We start from the raw sequence: 23,417 nt of genomic DNA, 5'->3' as shown, positions 1-23,417 counted from the left end.
CAGAAGTGAGCTCAAATATCTGTTCTGTTCCTCACACAACAGTGAAAACTAAAACTGTCCATTCTTGACTCACTCCTGTACGCAACCGAAGTTATTGCCACATTTAATTGAGAGATTTTCAATGTATAATAACAAACATTTGTCTGTCCCTCACATAACAAGGCTTCAGAAAACATTGAACAAGTCACATGGGCTACATTTAGGTGCGTTTCTGGACCTTGACAACAGTAGCCAGTTTTCTGCTGAATCATTTCTTGAAGATTCAATGTACACGTCATGTGGGTGTTAAGCAACACAAGTCAATATGGAGTAAAGCAGAAGTTGGGGCTTTACCTAAAGTGTCTTTGAGGTTCTTGACGATCGAGGCTTTCCTGGCACTGTTCTTCCGCTCTACATAGTTAGAAGGCACGAAGCCCGTCTTGTTGGTGGCGTTTCGTACGCGCCACCAGGACTTGGAGTCGTCCAGGAGCCAGAGGCGCTCGTTCTTCTTAATGTCCAGCTCCTGGTCCTGCTGGGCCAAGTAATCAAACTTGGCGATGACAATCACCTCTTCCGTCATCTTGGAGTCGTTTCAACACTGAGGAAAGATGATCATTGAATTGAGGTGACATAGTGGAACAAGACTTTATTTAGCAAGTGAAAACAATGATGAAAACGTTCTGGTATTTGAGAATAGGTTTAAGCCTTTATTTATATAGCACTTTTTACAACACAGATTGTTTTCAAAGCAGATTTACAGTGATAACACGAAAATAATGTTTGTTTCTGCTGTACAGCAGATCTAGAAGAAAATAGCGTCATAACCCATGTTAAGTAAATTTAGTGATGGTTCATTTTTGTGTAAAAAAGTAGACCTGTAAACGATTAATCGCGATTATACTACAGGCCCGTTGAATGCTTGAATCTGATTGGTTGACAAACGTTCTACGGTGTGCAATTATTTTCAGGGAACCGCACGGCTAAAGTAGTTCCGGCAGGTCTTGACCGCATTACAGCTCCATATCACTGCGCGTAGTTCACTGTAATAACGGAAAATAGAATACAATTCATAACAAGAAAAACTGCAGCCCCATGCGCTTGATCTGCGATGTTCAATGTCTAAATTCACAATCAATGGAAACATGCAGTTTAATTTTAATAACGTATATAGTCCTATATATAATCAATAGAAAATTAAACTGAATATTTAAATAAATTGATAGTCCTGTTGCACGGGTTTTCGTAATTATTGAAGATAATATAACAAATAAATAATTATTGATAGGCCTATACTTGTTAAAAGGGCTTTGCGTTTCATTTATTAGTCTAGTCTACTGTCACTGATAGAAAAAAAGAATGAACGAATTAATTAAAACAAATTGAATTAATAAATAAATAATAATATTGACGGACATGCTTCTCTCTCTCTCATAACTGCATTAATAACTGCATAAAGCCGGGGACACACTTGCTGTAAGGCCGGTTATGAATGTAATTTGATACTTATGACTGATCATGCACGCGTGTTCAGCGCGTTCAGTGTGTGTTCACATCAGTGTTTAAAATCTGCTGCGTTCACAGTCAGAGGATGTTTAGTGGTTAAGTGTGTCCAGCATTACTCTGCTATCAGCGGCTCAAACCTCCGCTAACTCTAAAATGACGTTTTGGAATTAGCAACGGAGCATGCTGGGTTTAGATGCGCAAGGAATTAGTCCTGCATACAAGAGCGTTTTAATGACAAAAACTTTACAAACGTCTTGAAATACATCATCTGAACAATATTTCGAGGTGTGGTAACTGTAGTATAAGCGGAATAATTGACTTCAGGCCGTTGAATTATTAGAAAAATAATTTTTTTCTCCACTCCGCGTCGTGACCGCATTACCACCTCGGGTGTGCATTATTTTCCTTAATCGCATCCAAAATAAAAGTTTGTGTTTACAATGATATATGTGTGTGTATTGTGTATAATTATTTTGTAGCCTATATAAAAATACATTATATACATAAATATATATTTGAGAAATATTTGCATTTATATACTGCATATATATTTTTATATAATTTATATTATATAAATAGAACTATTTTATATACAAATAAAAAATTAGTTTTGCATGTGTGTGTATTTATAGATACAAAATAATTATACACAATACACACACATATATTATGTAAACACAAACTTTTATTTTGGATGTGATTAATCGTTTACAGTCCTATAAGAAAAGTTATTAATTTAGTTTATTTATATATACAGCCACCCTGGAGGAAACAGTGATGTCATCGTCCAGCTCAGCTCAGTTCTCATATAATGGTGTCGTTGCATGCAGATTAAATCATTGTTGAACATTAAATGTCCCCAACTAAGCAAGCCAAAAGCCAAAATCTCTTCCAACGTCCCATTTCAAGGTCAGCTTGCTCTTTGGAAAACCAACACAAAGACTTCATCTGAACTCCGTCCTAACAAACAATGACGTTTGCCGGGAACAATCTGGAGTTAAAATGGAAGTTGTAGAGATCCTGTTGTTCACTTGGATGACTAAGCTTGAAGTGATGGATCTAAAATGACAATTCTGTATTACAACAACAACAACAGCGAACTGAAGACCAATCAGTGCAGCGAAGACCTTTGAGCCTGAAGGACATGACCAGGTATAGCGTTCTCAAGAACACAGTGTTTCTGATTGGCCTACAGGGCTCGGGACAGCAGACCTGGCTGTCAGAATAGATTAACAACATTGTTCACCTTCTCATGAACATCTCTAGGCCACAACATAGGTGACCTACTTTCTAAAGGTCTTTGGACTCTAAAGGTCTTTGGACTCATGATGCTTTTATTCGTTACATTAAACGAATCCTGTCCAGTAATAACACGTTGCCCTAAACTAAGAAGATGAAGAGTATACACTAAAGAATATCAATTAATGGATACATAAAATATGTAAAAGCTTGGAAACACAGTGACCACATGATCTATTTGGCTTTACACTACAAAAAAAGTCTAGCGTTATGTGTCGTCGTAGCGCCGCAACGGCTCGAGGCCGTCTACACTGGATCTGGAAAATCTATTCGTTGTTCATGTCGCGAGCGCTTGAATTACGTCAGAAACCGAACGGAGGATCGGTTTAATGTCTGGGTTCATGTCGCACTGCGCCGCTTCCAGTGTAGACAGCGTCTCTGGTTATAATGGGGTCTATTTGTCGCGTCGCACCGCATGTGATCTGACAGATTCAGATTATTTTATTTAATGCCATGTCAGCATTCAAAGCTATTTTCATGGCAAAAATTCAATTACAAAAATACAAATATCATATAAAAACAGAACAAACAACAAGTCATTATACAAGATTTTTTAAATTAACATATGATAAAAAATCCAAAACCTTTTCAGGCATAATCTCATTAAATATGTCCTTAAGTGAAGAAACTTCATAAAAGAGCCTTCTGCTTGTATAAAGTCCAGGACAATCCAATAAAATATGTTTGACAGATAAGGGAATTTTACAAAACATGCATAAAGTTGGGTCTTCACCTTTCAGCAAAAAAGCATGGGTCAAACTTGTGTGTGTGCCTCATATGACATCTGGTGTAGACCACTTGATCAAGTCTAGTTTTAAAATTGATAAAAAGTCCGTTTGTAATTTCCTGATGAGTTTCATACAACTTATTATTCTTGCACATATTCCACTCTTCTTGCCACTTATTTAAAATATATTGATTAATAATCGGTCTGATATCTGCAGGAGGAATTTGACATTCAATAACTTCCTGATTAAAAGCGTCCTTAGCATCAGTTTTTAAAGTGTCCAATGCTTGAAGGCAAGATTTCGAGTCTGTAAAAATTATTTTAAAAAATTTGGTGTGTATTTTCAATACGCTCCAAAGCTAAAAGTAAAGCACGTGCTTCATGTGATCTGACATCAGCGTGATAAACATTACCTAAAATGACAGAAAACATATTTGGAAAAAACTATTTGAAGTGTAATTTGATTGTTTAGCTTGGATCACGTCGCATTTGTTTACAAGGAGAGGGATTTATGAGCTATACTGCATCCGGCCACCGGGGGCGATCGAAAAAGCTTTGGGACGTGTGTGGCACAGAGCAGTTCACAATCAATAAACACAACACAAATATGCCAATAGATTGCTTATGATCTTCTGTAGATGAATAAAGACAATGTTTACTTAATGATGTTTATATTGTAATGTGTTGTGGATGGTTGCAACTTGCAAGAGTGCCATGACTAAATGCGCGTTCCCTTAATAATTCCTAAAAGCTAACATCAGTTCATCGCGATCTCATACATCGGTGTTATTATCAATGAAGGTGACTGCATAATGAATGCAGGTGACTTTCACAATATCTTTTATAATCAGAGGATTTGCCAGCATGCAGAATTCAGCACTGAACAAAAAGTCAGTTTTGAGCGGTGAGGAGATTCTAACTTAAATGCTTCTGATTGGCCATTGCGTTCCAGAAATCAACACATATGTCTGTGATTTGCTACATCGCTCAACGCTGCAAACATGTTACAAATAGAAACTCTGGCCTGTAAATCGTTTCTATTTTGTTTTAGTTGTTCTTGTTGCTTTTCTGCAACAGATGAAAAACAATGTATTAGTTTTTATACGTTTTATTCATAGATATTTCTATTTAATCGTTTTATTCTCCCGCAGCCCGCACACAGAGTGAGTGCATTACGGTACGTTCACACGGGGCGTCAGCGTCAACGCTTCCCATTGACTTTGAATGGGTGACGTCAAGCGTTGCTGAAAAGAATTGTGGATCCGTCGGCTGCGCTTCACTGGCGTTGCTCGCGGCAGAAGTTGAGAATTTTTCAACTTCTGCCACGAGCAACGCCAGTGAATCGCCGCAGATGGAAGCGTCAGCCAATCAGGATCGCTCTATGCAAATACAGTAGCCCATCAGTAGTACAGTACTTGCCCATCAAATCCAGTCCCGTGGGAAATATCGGCTCGGGCGGAGAATCTAAGCTCTAAAAAGTACAGAGTAACATGGCGGATATCGCTCGTATACATTTTTTTGACGACGTAGTTAAGGCGGCAGGCGTGTGTTGCTTTAGGCGGCCGTCTTACGGCGGTGATCCACTTGTCCGTACGACACTTCTGTCGAGCTGCACTCCACTATATTCCTATGGGTGACGTCAAGCGACTTTGACGCGCCAGCAAAGCATTCCGGGAAGGCGGCGCTTCATTTGAAAAAATGCCGCGCGTCAAAAAGCTGGCCGATGCCCATCTTTATGCAAATTAATTCCGTTAAACGCGACGCGGCTATCCAATAGAAGCAAGCACATGGAGACGGGGGGAAGTCTCTCGCGGGTCCTTTGTTCTAGATTGGCCGCTGGCTCAAAACCAAGCCCATAGCGGTAAACTAGCGGAACGCCCATCAACGTACAAATGTGGGGAGGCATCGCAACACCACGCGAAATTCGTGTCGGACAAGTGGATCAGTACAGTGTGTGCTAAAGTGCTGCGGGAAACCCTGTGTTACGTTAACATGCCGGACACCTTCAGCCTGTTGTTCTGTGTGCTATTGTGGAGCTGAATAACTTGCCTTTCCAGATTAAATGTCTGTTCTTGGTCTTGGAGTTTGTGAAATCAATTTCGAAATAAATGCGACTTATAGTCCAGTGCGACTTATATATGTTTTTTTCCTCTTCATGACGTACTTTTTGACTGATGAGACTTATACTCCGGAGCGACTTATAGTCCGGAAAATACGGTAAATCAAAATTTGTCTTGCCAAAGTTTCCATTTGGTACGTAAAATGTTCAACCAAATGCTAAACATAAAAGATAATGTATAAATGTTAGTTGAAATGCTTACCTGTGCTGCATTAAAGCTGTGGATATCTTAGTGGAGATGCTCGAAGGCAGACCTAGAAAAGACAGAGAATCACAAGTTTAACAAAACTGCAAGTTATCAAAGACAAAAAACGAGAAAGGAAAGCACTAATGGAAACAGATTGCAATGACTTTGGCAAAAAAATCAATGCGTTACATCTCCCGTCCGTGTGTCTGGCATGTACGCTGGCGACGGCGTTGTTGGGAACACCCTCAGATGTACGCAGGGAATGTGCCTCTGTTTACTCGCCAAAGACAATCATCTCTCCAGCGATTGTGTGCCATTTGGCTGAATAAATAACTGATGAAGATGACCATTGTTTTAGGGCCTCAATTCGACGAGTGCCAGAAGACAGTTTATAGTCAAATGATCTCCATGCAGTCAAAGCAAGAGATCACTTCCTCTAGAATGATGGCCAGCGATTGTCTATTGTCCGAGGGTGAGTCAGGAAAATAGTGGGGGAAAAGGCAGATCCAAAAGTAGGGCGCAAACAGCAAACGCAGGATATGCCGTTTCATTTGAAATGCATCTCCGGATACAGAGCGTGTGGGTAGAAAATAGAAAAAACAAATTCAAAAAGGGAAAACTGTGCTTTCCATCTATAATCCCGACATCATACCTGACAAACTGAAAGCTGACTTCAGTAAAAGAATCAGAAACGCATTTAAAAAAGTGACCGTGCCGGTAGATATCGTCTTAATCCTGTGATCATCAATATGCCAATCCGGCCTAAATCGAGGTTTATCTTTTTTAACTGCAGAACACATGAACATCACACTACTCCAATCAATGAACCCTGGAAGTTATGGCTGGGTGATGTAGCCTTTTGAACCAAGCAAAATGATTTCATAAAAATTATGTCAAATAAGCAACGTCAAAATAAAAGCGTCTCCGCAACATTGCCCAAACACAAAAACATAACAGCCAACGCTGATCATTTAAAATAAAGCAATAAGCCCCGCGAAGCCGTGATTTACCGTGAATTTAGACCAGCTAAGCGGCGTTAAGCACGACGCAGAGTGGAACAAAACGGCTACTCCATAAAAATATTCATTTTAATGTTTAGTTTATTCATAAAATAAACATCAGCAAAAAATATATATAACGTTATAACCACAGATGTATATAATGACTAGTCTAATGTCATACAGATCAGTGGTTATAACGTTATATATTTTTTTGCTGATGTTTATTTTATGAATAAACTAAATATTAAAATGAATATTTTTATGGAGTAACCGTTTTGTATTAATTAAATATTTTTGTATTTGTAATTATAACACATTTATTCCTCCGCCAAGCAATGTAGCTCAAAAGAGGTTGCTAAGCAACACATGCAGAAACAAACAATCACAAACGGCAGTTCCACAGTAACACTAACACTAATGTAATGCGCTCACAGGTGTGTGTGTGTTTGTAGAGTAATTTACAACGGCTTCGAACAAACGCGCGGCTCAACCAATCAGAATCAAGGAACGGAACTATCCGTTTAGTAATGGCCAATATATCAGCCGTTGTGATATATCGATCGACAATAAAGGGTTCAACTGTAAATATCCGTGACCACACAAATCCATGCATGTTTTAAATCAAACTTTGCATAATCTGAATTATAAGTATATCAAATGTTTATGATTTGTAATGTTTATGAGTCATTACAGTAATTCAACTCACTGTACAAACACTGCAAATGAATGTAAAATGTCACTCAAACATGGGCTCGCAGTCTCTCAGCCCACTGCTATTTTGACGAGAGATGTATAAACATTTACATTTACAGTTTGACCTTTAATAACTGCACCACGTTGTTGTTTAATTAGTGGTTTGTATTACAACAAAACGGCAAGATGGAAAACAAATCATACAACTATAGGCTATAACGCGCACTATAAGAGAGAGTCATTTCTTATTTAACTTTCAGACCAATGCAACGTAAAATTAATAAATTAATAATTATATTATGTGGATTATATTGCTAATTTTGAGTGTTCTAGTTTACAAGTGGATTTGATAAGAGTCATTTAATTGGTAAGAAGAAAAGAAAAAAGAATACCAATGTCGCACCAAGTGGAACTGTTATGATTAATTGATATTAATTGATAGAAGCCGTATAGAAATAATGTTTTTTTTTTTTTTTTGCAATGCTTAATGCGTCGCAGAGCTATCTATCTGTGAAACATAAACTGGATTGATTATTTATAACTTCCGGATCAGGGGCATAAAAGCCCTTCGAGTTTACGAGAATGAAACGCCCTTCGATCTTCTGGAAATCATGATAAGTGCAAGCGAAGGCCACAAGACTGCAAATCCACATCAAGTGTGCAAGTTGAGACGAAGATGCATGCAACGCTGCTTCAAACAGAGAGTCTGAGATGCATGCGTTTCTGACTGCCTATGAAACGCTGCACGGGTCAGGCGAGCGTCACGCGAGGCTTTGAACAGAGGTTACTTACAATCCAGCGATGAGACATCTCACGTTCATCTCACACACGCACGTCTCTGTTGATCAACTCCGCTGCAAAGTAATCTAGATTTATTTGATGGGTATTAGCAACTTCAAACCTCTCGCTTCACTAATGAGATGAATGAACGCTGGGAGGTAAAGTTAACAACAGTGCAGAGACAGTCTGGCAGACGAAGCCTTCACTCCCACCGCATAGCTGGAGTTCACCGAGTGACGGCGCTAATCTAACTTCACATTCTCCTCATCACTGCTTTCTTTAGAAACGACCCGTCATGTGTCCTGCTCCTTTCTGTACCTCCTAGTGTTACTGCTGAAAAATGAGGAACTCAATATTATTTACTTTTATTCAGCAAGGACACATTAAATTGATTAAAAATGACAGTAAAGACATTTATACTGTTAGCAGCACAACTGATTTTAACATTGAAAATTATCAGACATGTTTCTTGAGCAGAAAATCAGCATGATAACTGAAGGATCATGCCGAAAATTCAGCTTTGCATCACAGGAATAAATTACATTACAATCTATTGATAACAGGTCATTTAAATTGTCTCAATATTACTGTTTTTACTGCATTTGAGATCACAAATGCAGTCTTGGTGAGCAGAAGTGGCAAAAAAATTTGCATATCAACCCCAAATTTTGGAGCGATACTGCATAATATAATAATAATATAATATAAGAATTTTCTGTAATAATCTACTAAACCAAATTGTAGAAAATTTGCCGCTACGCGTGGGTTGGTTTTTCCCCCATGTTTTTTTTAATTTTCTACTATGAAATAGCCAGTCTAATAAAGGCTTTTTATACATTTCCAAAGAAGAGTGCCTTGGATTTCCTTCTATTACATTTTGTAGAAAATTTGACTTTGAAAAAAGAAATGCTTTGTCACTTTGCCAGACAAAAAATGAAGGGTGTGTGTGTGTGTTCACAATTGGCAAGTTTGGCTGGATTAAACCGAACTCTGGTGCGATTGCTCTGTTAGTGCGGTTCATTTGAATAATTGTGAATGTTTGTCCTTTTGCTGGAAATACCCTCAAACAAATGTGTTTCAGTTTCTGGTGTGAAAAAATTGCATTTTTTAAAAAATGATCTAAAATGTTGTTCAAATATTCTTCAATTTAAATATAAGTATAAACAGAAGATACTTCACTTGTACAGAGATGAATATGAAAATTGTTAAAACGATCAACAACAATGATGGTTTTGTGGTTGTTTTCGTTGCCAGAGTTGTCATCATTGTTGTTTTTGTAAGCAGAATTAATAAAAAATAAAAATAGTTAAAATTGAAACTAGATTACATCTGGTCTGGGCTATTTATTTTTTTTGGGGGGGGGGTTTGTTACTTATTGTCATGTCGGTGAGGCCATCTAATTGGTAACTTTTTTAAAGGGCACCTATTATGGAATTTTGAAATTTACCTTTCATGTAGTGTGTAACATAGATCTAAGTGAACAAAAACATCCTGCAAAGTTTGAAATATGAAAGTGCACCGTATATAAAGTTATTGTCTTTCAAAAGTAAGAGTCGACTCGGAGTCATTTTTATGAATCGTTAGAAGACCGAAGCTTTTTCTCTGACTAGATGACGTCAACTTGTCAAGTTATTTGAATACGATACGCCCACTTATTGCGCTCCAAGGCCAGCAGGGAAACATCATGGCGACGAGACGCTGTGTTCTGAAGTGCGGCTCAAAAGCAAACTTTTCTCATCTGCCCAAGGAGGAGCATTTGAAGACTAAGTGGCTACAATTCATATATACAACTATAACCCCTCCACCCGGGTACTTCTCACCCCGCTTCGTGCGGGTCTCGAACCAGGGTCTCCGGCATGAGAGTCAGGCGCTCTAACAAGGAGTTTGAAGACGATTGCTTTACCATCTTAAATGCAATCAAACTTGGATTCGCGAGCCGGCTGATATTGAAGGAAGGTTCAGTTCCAAGTGTATTTGCATCAGCTTCCTCCTCGGTATCACAACCTGTAAGTGTTATTAATAATTGTTGCTTTTATGTTTTATGTAGCATGCATTTTTTTTTTTTGTAAAAACGTTATGTTTATGCATCGGGCTAACGCAAACAAAGACTGATTGTGCTTTTACAATATCAACTCTGGGCTATGCTCGCTAACATAACATTAAATTCTTTATCTTACTTTTAATTTTTTACTACAAACTACAAAGCAGTGGACTATAATCATTATTATAACACAATTTAATTGATAAAAGCATCATTGTACTCCGTGTTAAACAATATATTATACCAATAACAACTGACTGGGTCATCTGACCAATCAACGCAGATTTGGAGGGGTTTGGGAAACGAGTCGTTGAACGAATCATTTGGGAGTCGGTGAGCAAATCAGGTAAAAATAAATGCTTATTATACAAAAGTGTTTTTTGTCATTGCATGCATGTAAAACTGTTGTTGGGGACTCCCAAAACAACATTAGGGACATTTTAAATGTCATAATAGGTGCCCTTTAATATAAGAATGGGGTAGGAGTTTATACGATTTTTTTTTTTTCTTCATCCTACTCCTGTTCTTGTCATGGAATGTATTTTTGTTGTGTCTGTCGGATTGTTGTTGTGGTATTTTGTGTTGCATTACCATGAAAAGAGAATACATAAAGAAATGAATTGAGAATTCTGAACCATTTTCCATTTCAAATCTTTGGTGCCACCAAAAAAAGCGAACCAAAATGGCTGAAAAGATGGTCTCGGCCCACTTCCAAACGAACTCTGGTGCGTTTCGAGTGAAATATGAATGCAACAAGAACCAAAAACATGTAAACAAACCAAAATCAGAATGTGACGACCCTAAAAATGACAGAAAGCTCTCTTTGCACACTAAAAATGAGCGGCGTCTGCGTTAATCACTACAGAAGTCACAGAAGTGCAGCTGCCGTCTGACAGAACAAACACATTAACTTCGAGAAACCTCCAAGCGTGTGCATCTGTGCTCTTCAAGCTATAGCACTGCACATCAGAACATCTGCATCTGGGCTCGCGTCACACTATCGAGGTCACGAGAGCTGAAGTGAGCCTGTATCCTCCCTCTCCATCTGTCCCAGAAACCTTGTCACTCATTGAGTTGGCGCAGATGTGTTGGGTTTGTCCTACAGAGTTTTACAAACCCAAATGTTACGTGCTCAGGGCACACTGAACAACTAGGCATGAGATAAAGAAGTATGAAACTACCAATAAAAGATTGCGTGTTGGAGATACAGATGTAAGCAGTTAGAAGCACTAAAGGGGAACTTTGCTACTATTATTTGTATAGTACACCTATAGTCTATTGGGGGCATTATGGGAAAAAAGACATGATCACGATAATTGTATCCATATTGATCAATATCAACATCATATATTTGAATAATGCTGCCAGCTTAAAGAGTATCCATGAAGCCTGGAGAAACCAGAGTTTATCATCGTTATCAATTTTATCATGATTGATATGATATAGTTTATTGCCAAGCCCTGGACTTAACTTACACTTTCTCTCAAAAAGCATTTTTTTTTTCTTTTGTTTGTTTTAATTTATGGTCTAAGTAGCAATAATTCAACTAACTAGACAACACTATTAAACTGTAATAAATAATTGTATATCTAGGGATGAAACAATATTAAAAGCTGATAATTATTTTCATTCTATGGTAATAAATGCTTAATATTACTGTCCTAAAACTGTCCGCATTCAATCAAAATTGACCGCATTTACTTTACCACACATTATTAGTCTTGTGGTGGACAATTAATCTGAACAAGTTAATCCACAAAAAATTGGTCTTTGTGGGAAAATTGGGAAAATTTGCTCCCGTCTGGAACGCCGTTGCTTCTCTGAATGCTCTTCTTCAACATTATATTAAACTTAGTGTTTTTAAAGGTACAACATTAGGTGCAAGTAAGATTTTTACATCACAGCTAATAATCAATACGATAATGCCAATATTAATAGGCAACAACAATTAATAATAACTAAATTGCATGCATACTCTCACAAAAATTAAGTAAATGACAAAAGATTGATAACCATGTTCGTAACCTGAAATGAAGACACCACAGCATGTGTGTGTGTATATGAATATATATCCAGCTGTGAGGAACGCACTGTAATGTCATATACAATCCAAGCTAAAGCAGTGGAAACCGGACCAACCTGGAGAAGCGCGCTTGCTTTTCATTCCTATTTCGAGCCGGAGGAGAGAATCTGAGGACATCTTTTCAACATCCATCAACGCCACACTGAAATTCAATAACGCTGATAAGATCGAGAGGAAACGCAGAGCCGATCTACACCGTCTCACTCTCCTCATGACGTGCATCGGTGAACGCTACATGGCTAACTGATGGTTAGAAGAAAACAGTCACATGCAAATGTTATGACCAGGCCAAAACCCACAACATGTGTATATAAATGGTTTTTCCTGGGTCAAAAATGGTGTACGGCGGAGGCAGACGAACACAGTCATCCACACACACACACTTTACAAAGTAGCCAACCCATGTGAACAATAGATCCAAAATAAATGCTAACAGTTTGCAATATTTACATATACTATTTATTTATGAAATATAAAAAATAAATCACTGTCAGGAGGAGTCAGGACAGATCATAAAGCAAAGTGCTTAGTGACTTTTAACATATCATTTTGTGGATTTTTTAATATAAAATAGTTCCAAATGACAACAAATAAACAAAGTAACATTACAAAGAAAAAGGTTTATTACTTCGCATTTAAAGCTAAACATAACGCACAAACCATTTGACATGTGTTCTTTCCATTGCTATGGTTATCACGGTCAATCTGATTCAATAGTGCATATAATTATTATTTGACTATAATGACTGAAGCTTTGGTACACGAAGCTGGACTCGAGGAAACTCCTGTTATAATCCATGAAGCCGTCTACGCTGCGCAAATGGATCTCTTATTGACATTGTTTATATTTTGTTGGTTAAAAAGAAAGGATTCGACAGTGCCTTTGCAGTTAAGGCAATTCTAACGTCATCAAACGAGTCGAGTCTGTCTGCACTACATTTCACAAGAAACATTGTGTTTAGGGATGTGTGCTTGAGTTCATTGTCCTGACGATGACCAGTGTTCATTAACCGATCATTAAATGACAAGATTAGAATGTTAAATTAGAAATGCGTTTCAGTTTCGCTTTAATAAATTTGTTTTGTCTTGAAATTTATGTTGATATGGAATTTTATTTGATAAATTACAATAATTTTAGCTATTAGCCTATATTTGTGTTATTCTTCTGTTCAGCAAACGGTTCAAATGTAAAGGACTTTTTTGTCGACTTATACGCAACTTATCGGTGTTTAAAAATATCTTGAAAAAACATAACTAACAATTTAACAAAGAATGAATCGGTTCAAAACCCTTACTTTCGGTTAACAGTTAACCAGTCAGTTATCATCCCTAATTCTGTTCCTTATTATTTTATGAACTGAACAAAATATAGACCAGCTCCACAACTTGAGAGCAATGTCCGATTCGTAAATGAAACATTGAGACTATCATTTTCAACTAATCTTTTGAATCGGTCCACAAATCACACTGAATAAGTCCTTTGCGAAATGTACTAATCCAATCGCATCCATTTCCAAAAAATGTTTTATGTTAATTAGACTGCTAACATTAAACGCTACTGGAATCAAAAGTAAATTTGACTTTACTACATTTAATAAAAGCATACCTTTCCTTATTTTGTGATCAACTTTTTATTGTATTATATAAAGGACTGTCCAGATTCTCACCATAAAAACACACAAAACTGACCCCCCACCCCCCTTTCCTTATTATTTTGAGCTAATAAAAAAACCTAGACCAGCTCCAGAACGCAAGAGCAATGTCCGATTTGTGAGCGAAACATTCTTTTGAGATAATTCTTTTCAAACAACCTGTTCGCACTGAAAAAATTGCTGTTTTTAGCATTTCCAAATGTTAATTTGAATACTGAGATGTAAACTCAACGACATCAAACGTTACTGCACTGCATTCAAAAGTGAGCCGAAACTCTCGTGCAGAGCTTTATTTGTGTGGTAAAGTGTGCAAATCAGTCACTCACAAGGTCCCACACGGTTAAACGCCGACAGAAACAGGCCCTCGGTTTCACAGCAATACAGAAAGCTCTTCAGCCGAGTGACTATAGTGCGAATAAATCATTTGCATGAGGATCAACCAAAAACTGGAAGATGTCCCACCTTCTCCGAAAACCGCAGGTTCATTAGTGACTTTTTCCGGTTTTCTTGGCGTTGACAACAACTTTGTGACATAATATCCTCTTCTTTGCGTTCATATTCCTGCTACGGGTCTAAAAATGCTCATTGGTTAACAGGTAATCCTGGCTTTGCTCGTGTAACCCGCTGTAGGGTTCACCACTCCCCTGAAACATGTTACTACTGTATAACCTGCGCATTGAAAAAGAAGAGTGCACTGCAAACTGAAACAAATGAGGTCTACAGATGTCTTAAGAAAGCTGCAACCATTGCGGGAGTCGAGCTAGACCGCACCTGAGAGATACTGCAGTGCACGGCTTCCTCTCCCCATTGTGTCTAGATGAAGTGAGAGGGTGAGTGAGCCGCTCACCACTTCCGCTGTAGCTCGACTGCAACGCCCCAGCCCGCCACCAGGGCCTGACAAGCACAAAGTCTGAAGACTGATAAATGCTGACTTTGTAGGACTCGTTCCAAGGCATCACGGCTCGTCCGAATCCAATGTTAGCTCTAGAGATGTCCCGATACCTGGACTCAGGGTATCGGCCGATACCGAGTACTGATCCGATACCTGGACTCAGGGTATCGGCCGATACCGAGTACTGATCCGATACCTGGGTGTGTATCTATACAGCTGCAATTCATACTAACCCTGTATGAACTGATATCATTATTTTATGGTGTGCTTCAGACTTATCCCTTAATAAAACATGAACAAATACACACAGTGAACTAGAATATTTATTATTATTATCTGACATACATTTCACAGTAGTATATTATTTATTAGGGCTGTCAAAAGATTAATCGTGATTAATCACATCCAAAATAAAAGTTTGTGTTTACATAATGTGTGTGTATACTGTGTAGAATTATTATGTATAAATACACACAAATTCATGTATATATTTAAGGAATAATTGCATTTATATACTGTATATACATTTATATAATTTATATTATATATAAATATTTTTTTCTTAAATATATACATGATTGTGTGTGTTTTTATATATATAAATAATTATACACACATATATTATGTAAACACAAACTTTTATTTTGGATGTGATTAATCGCGATTAATCTTTTGACAGCCCTGATATTTATTTTTAAGTGGAAAATGACTTCAAATGCAGCCACAAATCTAATACTGTAAACTGAAAAAGGTATTTTAGTTTTACACTATAACTGTATAAAATTGTAAAAAAAAAAAAAAAAAAAAAACAGTACAACAAATAAATCTAGGAATCAAAATTTTTTTGAATAATTTAAGAAAATAATCTCTTTAAAACTTAAAGATGACGGCGTCACTGTACCCAGTGTGTTTGTCAAACTCAGTAAAGACAGCGGGGTCGCGTCGCAGATGTCGATAGTAAAGCTGATTGTTTGCACATCTTTTAGTTTAACGTTACATGAACTGTGTTCACGCACGGTCTCGAATAGCTTAGCGAGCGCTGTTTCAGAGATGTATTTGCGACCAGGCAAACTGTACCGGGGCTCCAAATGTTCAATTAAGCGGCAAAATCCAACGTTTTTGACGACTGACAGCGGCTGGTAATCCAGAACAATAAACTCGATAATTTTGTCGGTTATATTGCCAAACGGCGGACATACTGCTAGCGCGCGCATTTTAATTTCTTCTTCACTGCTCTAAACGGTGGTTGCTTGTGGCAACACAGCACAACTTCCTGTGTTGCCACGGGCAACCACTGTTTAGAGCGGCGAAGAAGAAGACTTGATCTCCGATTTGCAGCGTTAAGCAAAGCTAGCGTGCAATAACTAGGTATTGTTTATGAAAATGGTATCGGATCGGTACATGGATACAAGTACTCGCCGATACCGATGCCAGAATTTTTATTGATATCGGCGGCCTTTCCGATACTAGTATCGGAACATCTCTAGTTAGCTCCACTTCCCGTCTCCTGAGATTACTTCATCTGATCGATTTTTGAAGGCAGCATAGATGTATCCTTCCCTGCCTTTGATATCCCACAATCCTTTGCTTTTCATTCGGTGACAGCTCAGCTGAGCTAGAAAAATAAAGATGGCGTCTAAAAGTTGCGGCTGGTCGTCAGTTTGTGTGTAAATGTTATTTTTTTTTATCAATGTTTTCCACTTATGATGTAATTTCTAGCGAGAAATCACTCTTTAAATATTCTCTTAGTTTTCACCGAAGCTCGCTCTATTTTGCTGTAGATCATTAAACCCGAGATCGGTTGCGCAAACGCTGCGTGATGAGTGACAGGCTTAGACCACCTCAGAGATCTGAGAGAAGCTTTCATCCGAGACACTGCGGATCCTGAGAGAGGGGAGTGATGGGTAATGACGAATGGCAGAATTAATGAGGGTTAAATTACAGAGTGATGCCACTTTTCACAGCATGGTATGTACGTTTTTTTGGCATCAATCATCAAAGTTATGGATATACATTTCACCTAAGCATCAGTAAAGTATCCATCCATCAGGACTGGTCACATTGAACGTCTCAAGGCGTCTAGACCTCCTTTTAAAAGACAACATAAAAAAAAAAAAAGCATTTACCTTGCCTTAGGTCACACACTTCAGAATGAAGCCGGACACGGAGTGGGAAACACTGAAGGGGTGGGACTTCAATGATTCGCTTACTTTGATATTACTAGTTGTTATAACCTGCACCTATTTTACAGATGAATCATACAGGGACATTTATTAAAGTGGTCAATTTTGATTTCATGGCAACTTAAAACTAGGTTTTTACATTTAAACAGTGTTTACATGTAAGTGTTACTTTAGTATTATTTTTATATACAATTAAAATACTTTTATTTTAAAATCAGTTTTGTTTTCAATTTTCATTTTAGTTATGGTAATTATGTGCTTTTGCAAGTTTATTTATTATTTTGCCATTTCATAGTTTTAGTGCTAGTAATTTTAGTAAAGTTCAGTTAGTTTCTCAATGCAACATTTCTAATTTCCGTTTTTTATCTAATATATCTAATAATTTTAGTTTATTTCAGTTAATGAATTTTTAATAGTTTTAGATAACTCTGGTTACTTTAGTAAATTTTGCAATCATCAATACTTTAGATTATTTGTATTTTGGAAAACTTACTTAAAGCTTTTAATGTTGTTTATGTGTCTATGTGGTGTGTTTAATGTGCTTTAAGACAACCATGTGCAAATTCATAAGTCGACACCATTGTTGAGTATTTTCTCCTTAAAACTGCAGTGAACCAAAGAGTCTCAAAAACACGGGTTGAAATCACGGGGCTCATTTGCATATTCATAGAACCGTGTATACTAAAAGCAATGGTGTAGAGTTACATTCAAGCTATTTTAAGGCATAAATAAATAAAAAAATTCCAAGGAAATTTAAAAAAAAAACTTTTACACAGTTTATTATTGGCAAAAAAACACTTTGTTCTTTCAAATTTGTATGTGCTCATTCATGTGTAATTACTTCTACCAACTAATCAAGTATTATCGTAAGCGTAAATCTGCCATGTATAATACGTACTGGTGAGTCGCTCGAATGGCGGCATCCATGTTGCGCCTCCATCTTGAAAATACATTAGCCAAAGAGGGACATACCTGGAAATTCAAGTTTCGCCTTTTTACACTCAGTGGCACCGTGACGAATGTAGGAGTTAAAACGCCCTCGGAGTGGGAGGGGCTAGAAAGTAATATTCAGTTGGTAGTCATATACAATTTCACCGCTAGATGGGAGAAAATCCTACACAGTGTAGCTTTAAATATGTAATTTTGGTGATCAAAGATGAGTTTTAAGGGATAAAATGTATTGACTACAGTGGGACCCTCAATACAAAGCACAAAATATTCACAATAGATCACCAGCTCCAAAAAGCAAGAGCAATGTCCGATTTGTGAATTAATCAATCTTTTGGGCGGATTCTTTTCATTAATCCTGTTGAATCAAGTTCACAACTTGCCCTGAACAACTCAATGCCGAATTGGCGGCTGCTCTGTTTGTTCGCAGTTATTCTCGAGTCCACAGCTCAATGATTCAACGATCAGGTCAGAGCAAGCCTCCACTGAACTGGTCATCTCCAACTCGAAAAGGGTCAAGAAACAGGAGTTATATGATCCTCAACTGTGCGGAGAATTCGACTGATGGCGTAATAGTTTAAACTTCGAATCTCTTTGCCAACACACAAGCCCACTGATTCAAGCACGGATTACATCATAAAACTTCAAATTCCACTTCATGTGTAAATACTGACCATCAGACTGGATTGGACTAAGTTTATGAGGAAGAACTGGTCAGTAATAGACTCAGGCCCGGCGCGAGCTCCTAGACGCTGTAACATAATGCGTCTGACAGGCAGCTCAAATCACAGGGCTCTGGTGCAGGAATGCAATCCGTGTGTTTTCCCCTCCAGCACTGCCTCACTTCCTCTGACACATCACTCACACACACACACACACACACACACACACACACACACACACACACACACAGGGCCTTAACTCCAGCATATCCGCAGGATTTAAAACACATTTAGACAGGGAAACCTTTAACAATACTCTTCATGAGGGATAGCCTACCTTCTTACCTGAAGTCCACATCATTTAGTCAAGGTTACTGTAACCACAAAACAGTACCGTATATACCCGAATATAAGACAAGGTTTTTGTCCTAAAAATAGGCTGAAAAATGGGGGGGTCGTCTTATATTCGCGATATAGACAAAATCACGGGGGGGAAAGGGAGAAAGAATTAATGAATATGAAATAGTGACTGAAACGCGACCCATTAAGACAAAACAAGCTTTCCCTTCCAAGATGTTAATCTGCACAAAAATCCTGATAATCGAGCCGTCGTCTGATGAAATCAAATACACATAAGATAAAAACAATATCTCGTAACGTCACGTAAACGCTTGTGACGTCATGTAATACGCAATTACGTTGAAAAGGTCACGCTTCTATGAAAAGTAAAACATTTCTATCATGACGATAATTTTCTTTTAAGCTTTTTAATATTACAACACTCAGGATACGCACACGCAATGGGCATTTTAAACGATAAACTGACACAAAGACATTTGAATATGTGTATGGTCCTCCTTCCGCACATCTGTAAACACTGACTCGGCGAAGCGAGACCTTTTCAACGTAATTGCGTATTACGTGACGTCACGAACGCGCATCACAGAACAGAGCAAGGCGAGCATTTGTGCTTATAAAACTTAAACTTTTTTATTTATTTTTGAAGTGACGATCGCTAGATAAGATCCTTATTCATCGTCTGGTGTCGTTTAAAGCCCTTTGAAGCGGCGCTGACACTGTCATCTGGACCTTGAACCGTTTGGTCGCCATTGAAGTCCATTATATGGAGAAATGTTTTCATCAAAAACCTTAATTTCTTTTCGACTGAAGAAAGAAAGACATGGACATCTTGGATGACATGGGGGTGAGTAAATTATCAGCAAAAGTTTTTTTAAAAGTGAACTAATCCTTTAAGCTTCAAGGTCTAGTTTCTTAAAAGTTCAACTGATTTTAACTTGAGCGCACATTTTTATAAAGCCATGTCACGTGCGAGACGCTAGAAAAGACGCGAGACGCGAGCGCAACAGTTATACATGTCCGTCTAGTGCGTGTTTACATATTAGAAAAACAATGGAAAAGTAGCGCATCGGAATGGAAAACACGTTCTGTGCTCTTCTAAATATCTCCTTTGTGACCCACAGAAGAAAAAAATAATAATATGGTTATGAACAACATGACGGTGTGTAAATAAATGACTATTTTCATATTTGGGTGAACTATCCCTTTAATTCAAGAGAGCAGGGAAAAGCTGTTTTCCATAGGCACTCGTCCTATTTTCCAGCTTGCACAACCTTAGAAAAGCTCAAGTTTTAAAACCAATTCATCATCTTTAAAGAAGATCTCTGTGTGTGTGTGTGTGTCTCAAAGACCAAGGTTCAGACATCTCATACCCCCTGTCAATGAAGAAGACCATAGAATATCAAAGCAGCTGAACACACAAAACTTGATCATCCAACAGTCATTTATGTGGCGCTAATGTTGGCGTGAGGTTTAGAGGAGAAATCCAGGCCTGTTGATTTAGGCAGAGTTGGAGACTCGCGCTGCTCACGCAAGTGTGTTAAACTGGATGGCCACACTGGAAAACACACTCAGTTTATCAGCCTTATATAGGGCTTCATCAGGGGACGACCACTTGAGGCCGACTAGAGCGAAAGTCATACAAGGAATCTGCTCTCTTCACAAAAGGACCTTAATATCTTTGGGCTGAAAACTCCCCGAGGGCTTCCTTTGACATTTTCCATAATAAAACCACTCATGATCAGACTTATGATCGTGCTAACAGACCTCCAGTGTCTTTGAATAGTTACTGCAATTCATATTTTAACAAACCCCAACCAGTAAACCTCCTCAGCGTGTAACTCGCAGCCGTTTGTGCTGAATGATAACTCAAAACACATGACAAAACACTCACGATTGCACAATAAAACTGCTAAAATCCCTTGAAGTACCAATGCACATCATTAGCATTGCAGCACTGAGTTTGTATGGACACGTTTTCTTCACAAAATGTAAAAATCTAGCAGTGTTCATAATCTAATTTATAGTCAATCGTAGGGCTGTAAACGATTAATCGCGATTAATCGAATCCAAAATAAAAGTTTGTGTTTACATAATATGTGTGTGTGTTGTGTATAATTATTTTGTATATATAAATACACACACATGCATGTATATATTTAAGATTTTTATTTTATTTATATATAAAATAGTTGTATTTACCGGTATATGTAATATAAATCATATGTAGTGATTATATATACATATATATGCAGTATATAAATGCAAATATTTCTCAAATATTATACATGCATGTGTGTGTATTTATATATACAAAATAATTATACACACAATACACACATATACTATGTAAACACAAACTTTTATTTTGGATTCGATTAATTGCGATTAATCGTTTACAGCCCTAGTCAATCGCCAATAAAAGCACTAATAAACGAGAAGTGAAAATAAGGGCAGCTTTTACATCTCAATCTGGAGTCATTTTTAAGGCCCTTTGGCATTACAAACGAATTAGACCAGATGCATTACACAGCATGATCATCATTTCACAAGCCATTCCCCCACGAGGCCTATAACATGAAGATGCCTGTAGCGGTTACCACACAACCTACTCTGTGAATACAAAACGTCCCCGTCTTTCCCCCGCAGAGCCATATTTTTGCTTATTGGCATAAAGCCAGATAAATCAGTCTTTAGGCAAGAAGGCTTAAAACAAAGTGGCAGCTTATCAGTTTACTGTCAATTCTATAAAATAAAATAAAACATTTGGTCAAAATCACCTGGTTTAAATGAGGATGAACTATACAACCTTTAAAAGGTTTTAAAACGCTATGCAACACACTTGTAGACTTTGTAAATGGTTACAAAGATTTTATTTTTGTAAAAACTAGACATCATACAGTAAACAACTGAAGTCTGGAATACACTACAGATTGGGCAATAATTGTGTAATCTAGATGAGTCAACTCTAGTTGCCAAAAGATGCTGAGTTGACAGATTTGAAGGCCACAAAAAAAAAAAAAAAATCTCGTTTTTTTATGACTGCATCCAGTCAGAGGATATCATACATGTTTGATATTTTGAGGCGATTTCAGAACCCTTTTTTCCACATCTGTCATGCGTCTCCTTGCAACAAAGCGCATGTTTCTGCGTGAGTTTGTGTTCAGAACAACTTTTGGGAAAATTTTGGTGGTGTGCAATCCTCAGTTGTTTAGTCTATGATGCCCAGTTTTACTTCTGTAATCATTTAGTGTGCAAATCCAATAGTGTATGTAGTAGTGTAGTGTAGTGTAGTGTAGTGTAGTGTAGTGTAGTGTAGTGTAGTGTAGTGTACAACTACTAAACCGGATCAAACTCAGACTTTCAGTTGACTCAAAAAGTGAGCCTGAAGTGAAAAAGGACCCAGTTGTTGTTCTCGTTCAGTATGTTTAAAAAAACAAAAGCTGCCTAAAGGGATAGTTCACCCAAAAATGTTAATTATGTCATCAATTACTCTCCTTCACGCCGTTCATCTTCAGATCTTTTTGATGAAATCTGAGTGATTTCATGTCCCTCCATTGACAGCTACGCAACTACCAATTTGATGCTTAAAAAAGTTCATAAAAAGATTTTAAAACTAATCCATGTGAATTGAGAGGTTTAGTCCACATTTTCTGAAGAGACTCAATCACTTTATATGATGAACAGATTTAATTTAGGCTTTAATTTATTAAGCAAGAAAAAAAATGTAGGGTGGGGACTTGATTAAGTCTATGGAGAATTGATTGAATGGTTGTGGTTTTCTATTGGTGGATGTCATGTGAGTGACAGGTTGCCCCGCCCTCATGCCAGTAAATACATCATCAGAGAACAGATGTCGCTGCAAGAGGGAGGACAAGTTATTTTGATTAAAGATAATAAGGGAACATGAATTAAAAAAAACAATGATGTGCACAGATAAGTCATTTATAATACTGCAATATTCCATAAAAAATAAGACTAGTCAATTTTGATTTCATGGTGACTTTAACCCCTTAAGCGGCACCCCCCTTTTTTTAAATAGACATGAAAATGCACATCCCGAACTTAAATGGTTGTAATTCAAGAATGCTTTGGAATATAGATGTATGATTGGTCTTGTTTTAAAGAAGACATTTTGAAGATTGTTGTAGAAGGGAAATTTAATTAAATAGCAAAAATATGAACAAGTTGTGTTTCAAATTTGAGGTTGATATCTCAAAAAAACCTTTCAGTGAGATTTAGTTTGGGCGCAGTACCACACTTCTCCACTAGTTGACATTACTGCCCATATAAGGGCGCCTCCATTTCCAT

The 23,417-nt window shown here is 37.5% G+C and overlaps 1 protein-coding gene across 2 annotated transcripts in view; it reads right to left on the bottom strand.

Moving 5' to 3' along the window:
- Positions 1-23,417, bottom strand: part of nck1b (NCK adaptor protein 1b) — a 57,354-nt gene that overhangs the window by 21,779 nt on the left and 12,158 nt on the right. Inside the window, exons 1-3 of one of the 2 annotated variants that reach the window (XM_079602275.1) lie at positions 14,527-14,809; positions 5,830-5,881; positions 334-577 (exon numbers count right to left, since the gene is read on the bottom strand). In XM_079602275.1, the coding sequence (XP_079458401.1) occupies positions 334-559 (226 nt within the window). In that variant the 5' untranslated portion in view covers positions 560-577; positions 5,830-5,881; positions 14,527-14,809. Of the gene's footprint in view, positions 1-333; positions 578-5,829; positions 5,882-14,526; positions 14,810-23,417 lie in introns of those variants that run through there. The other variant, XM_079602274.1, reaches the window with a different exon arrangement.

The sequence above is a fragment of the Phoxinus phoxinus genome (assembly GCF_949152265.1).
Source record: "Phoxinus phoxinus genome assembly, chromosome: 24".
Taxonomy (NCBI): domain Eukaryota; kingdom Metazoa; phylum Chordata; class Actinopteri; order Cypriniformes; family Leuciscidae; genus Phoxinus; species Phoxinus phoxinus.
The sequence above is the reverse complement of the archived record's forward strand: the minus strand, read 5'-3'. Positions and strand labels throughout refer to the sequence as shown.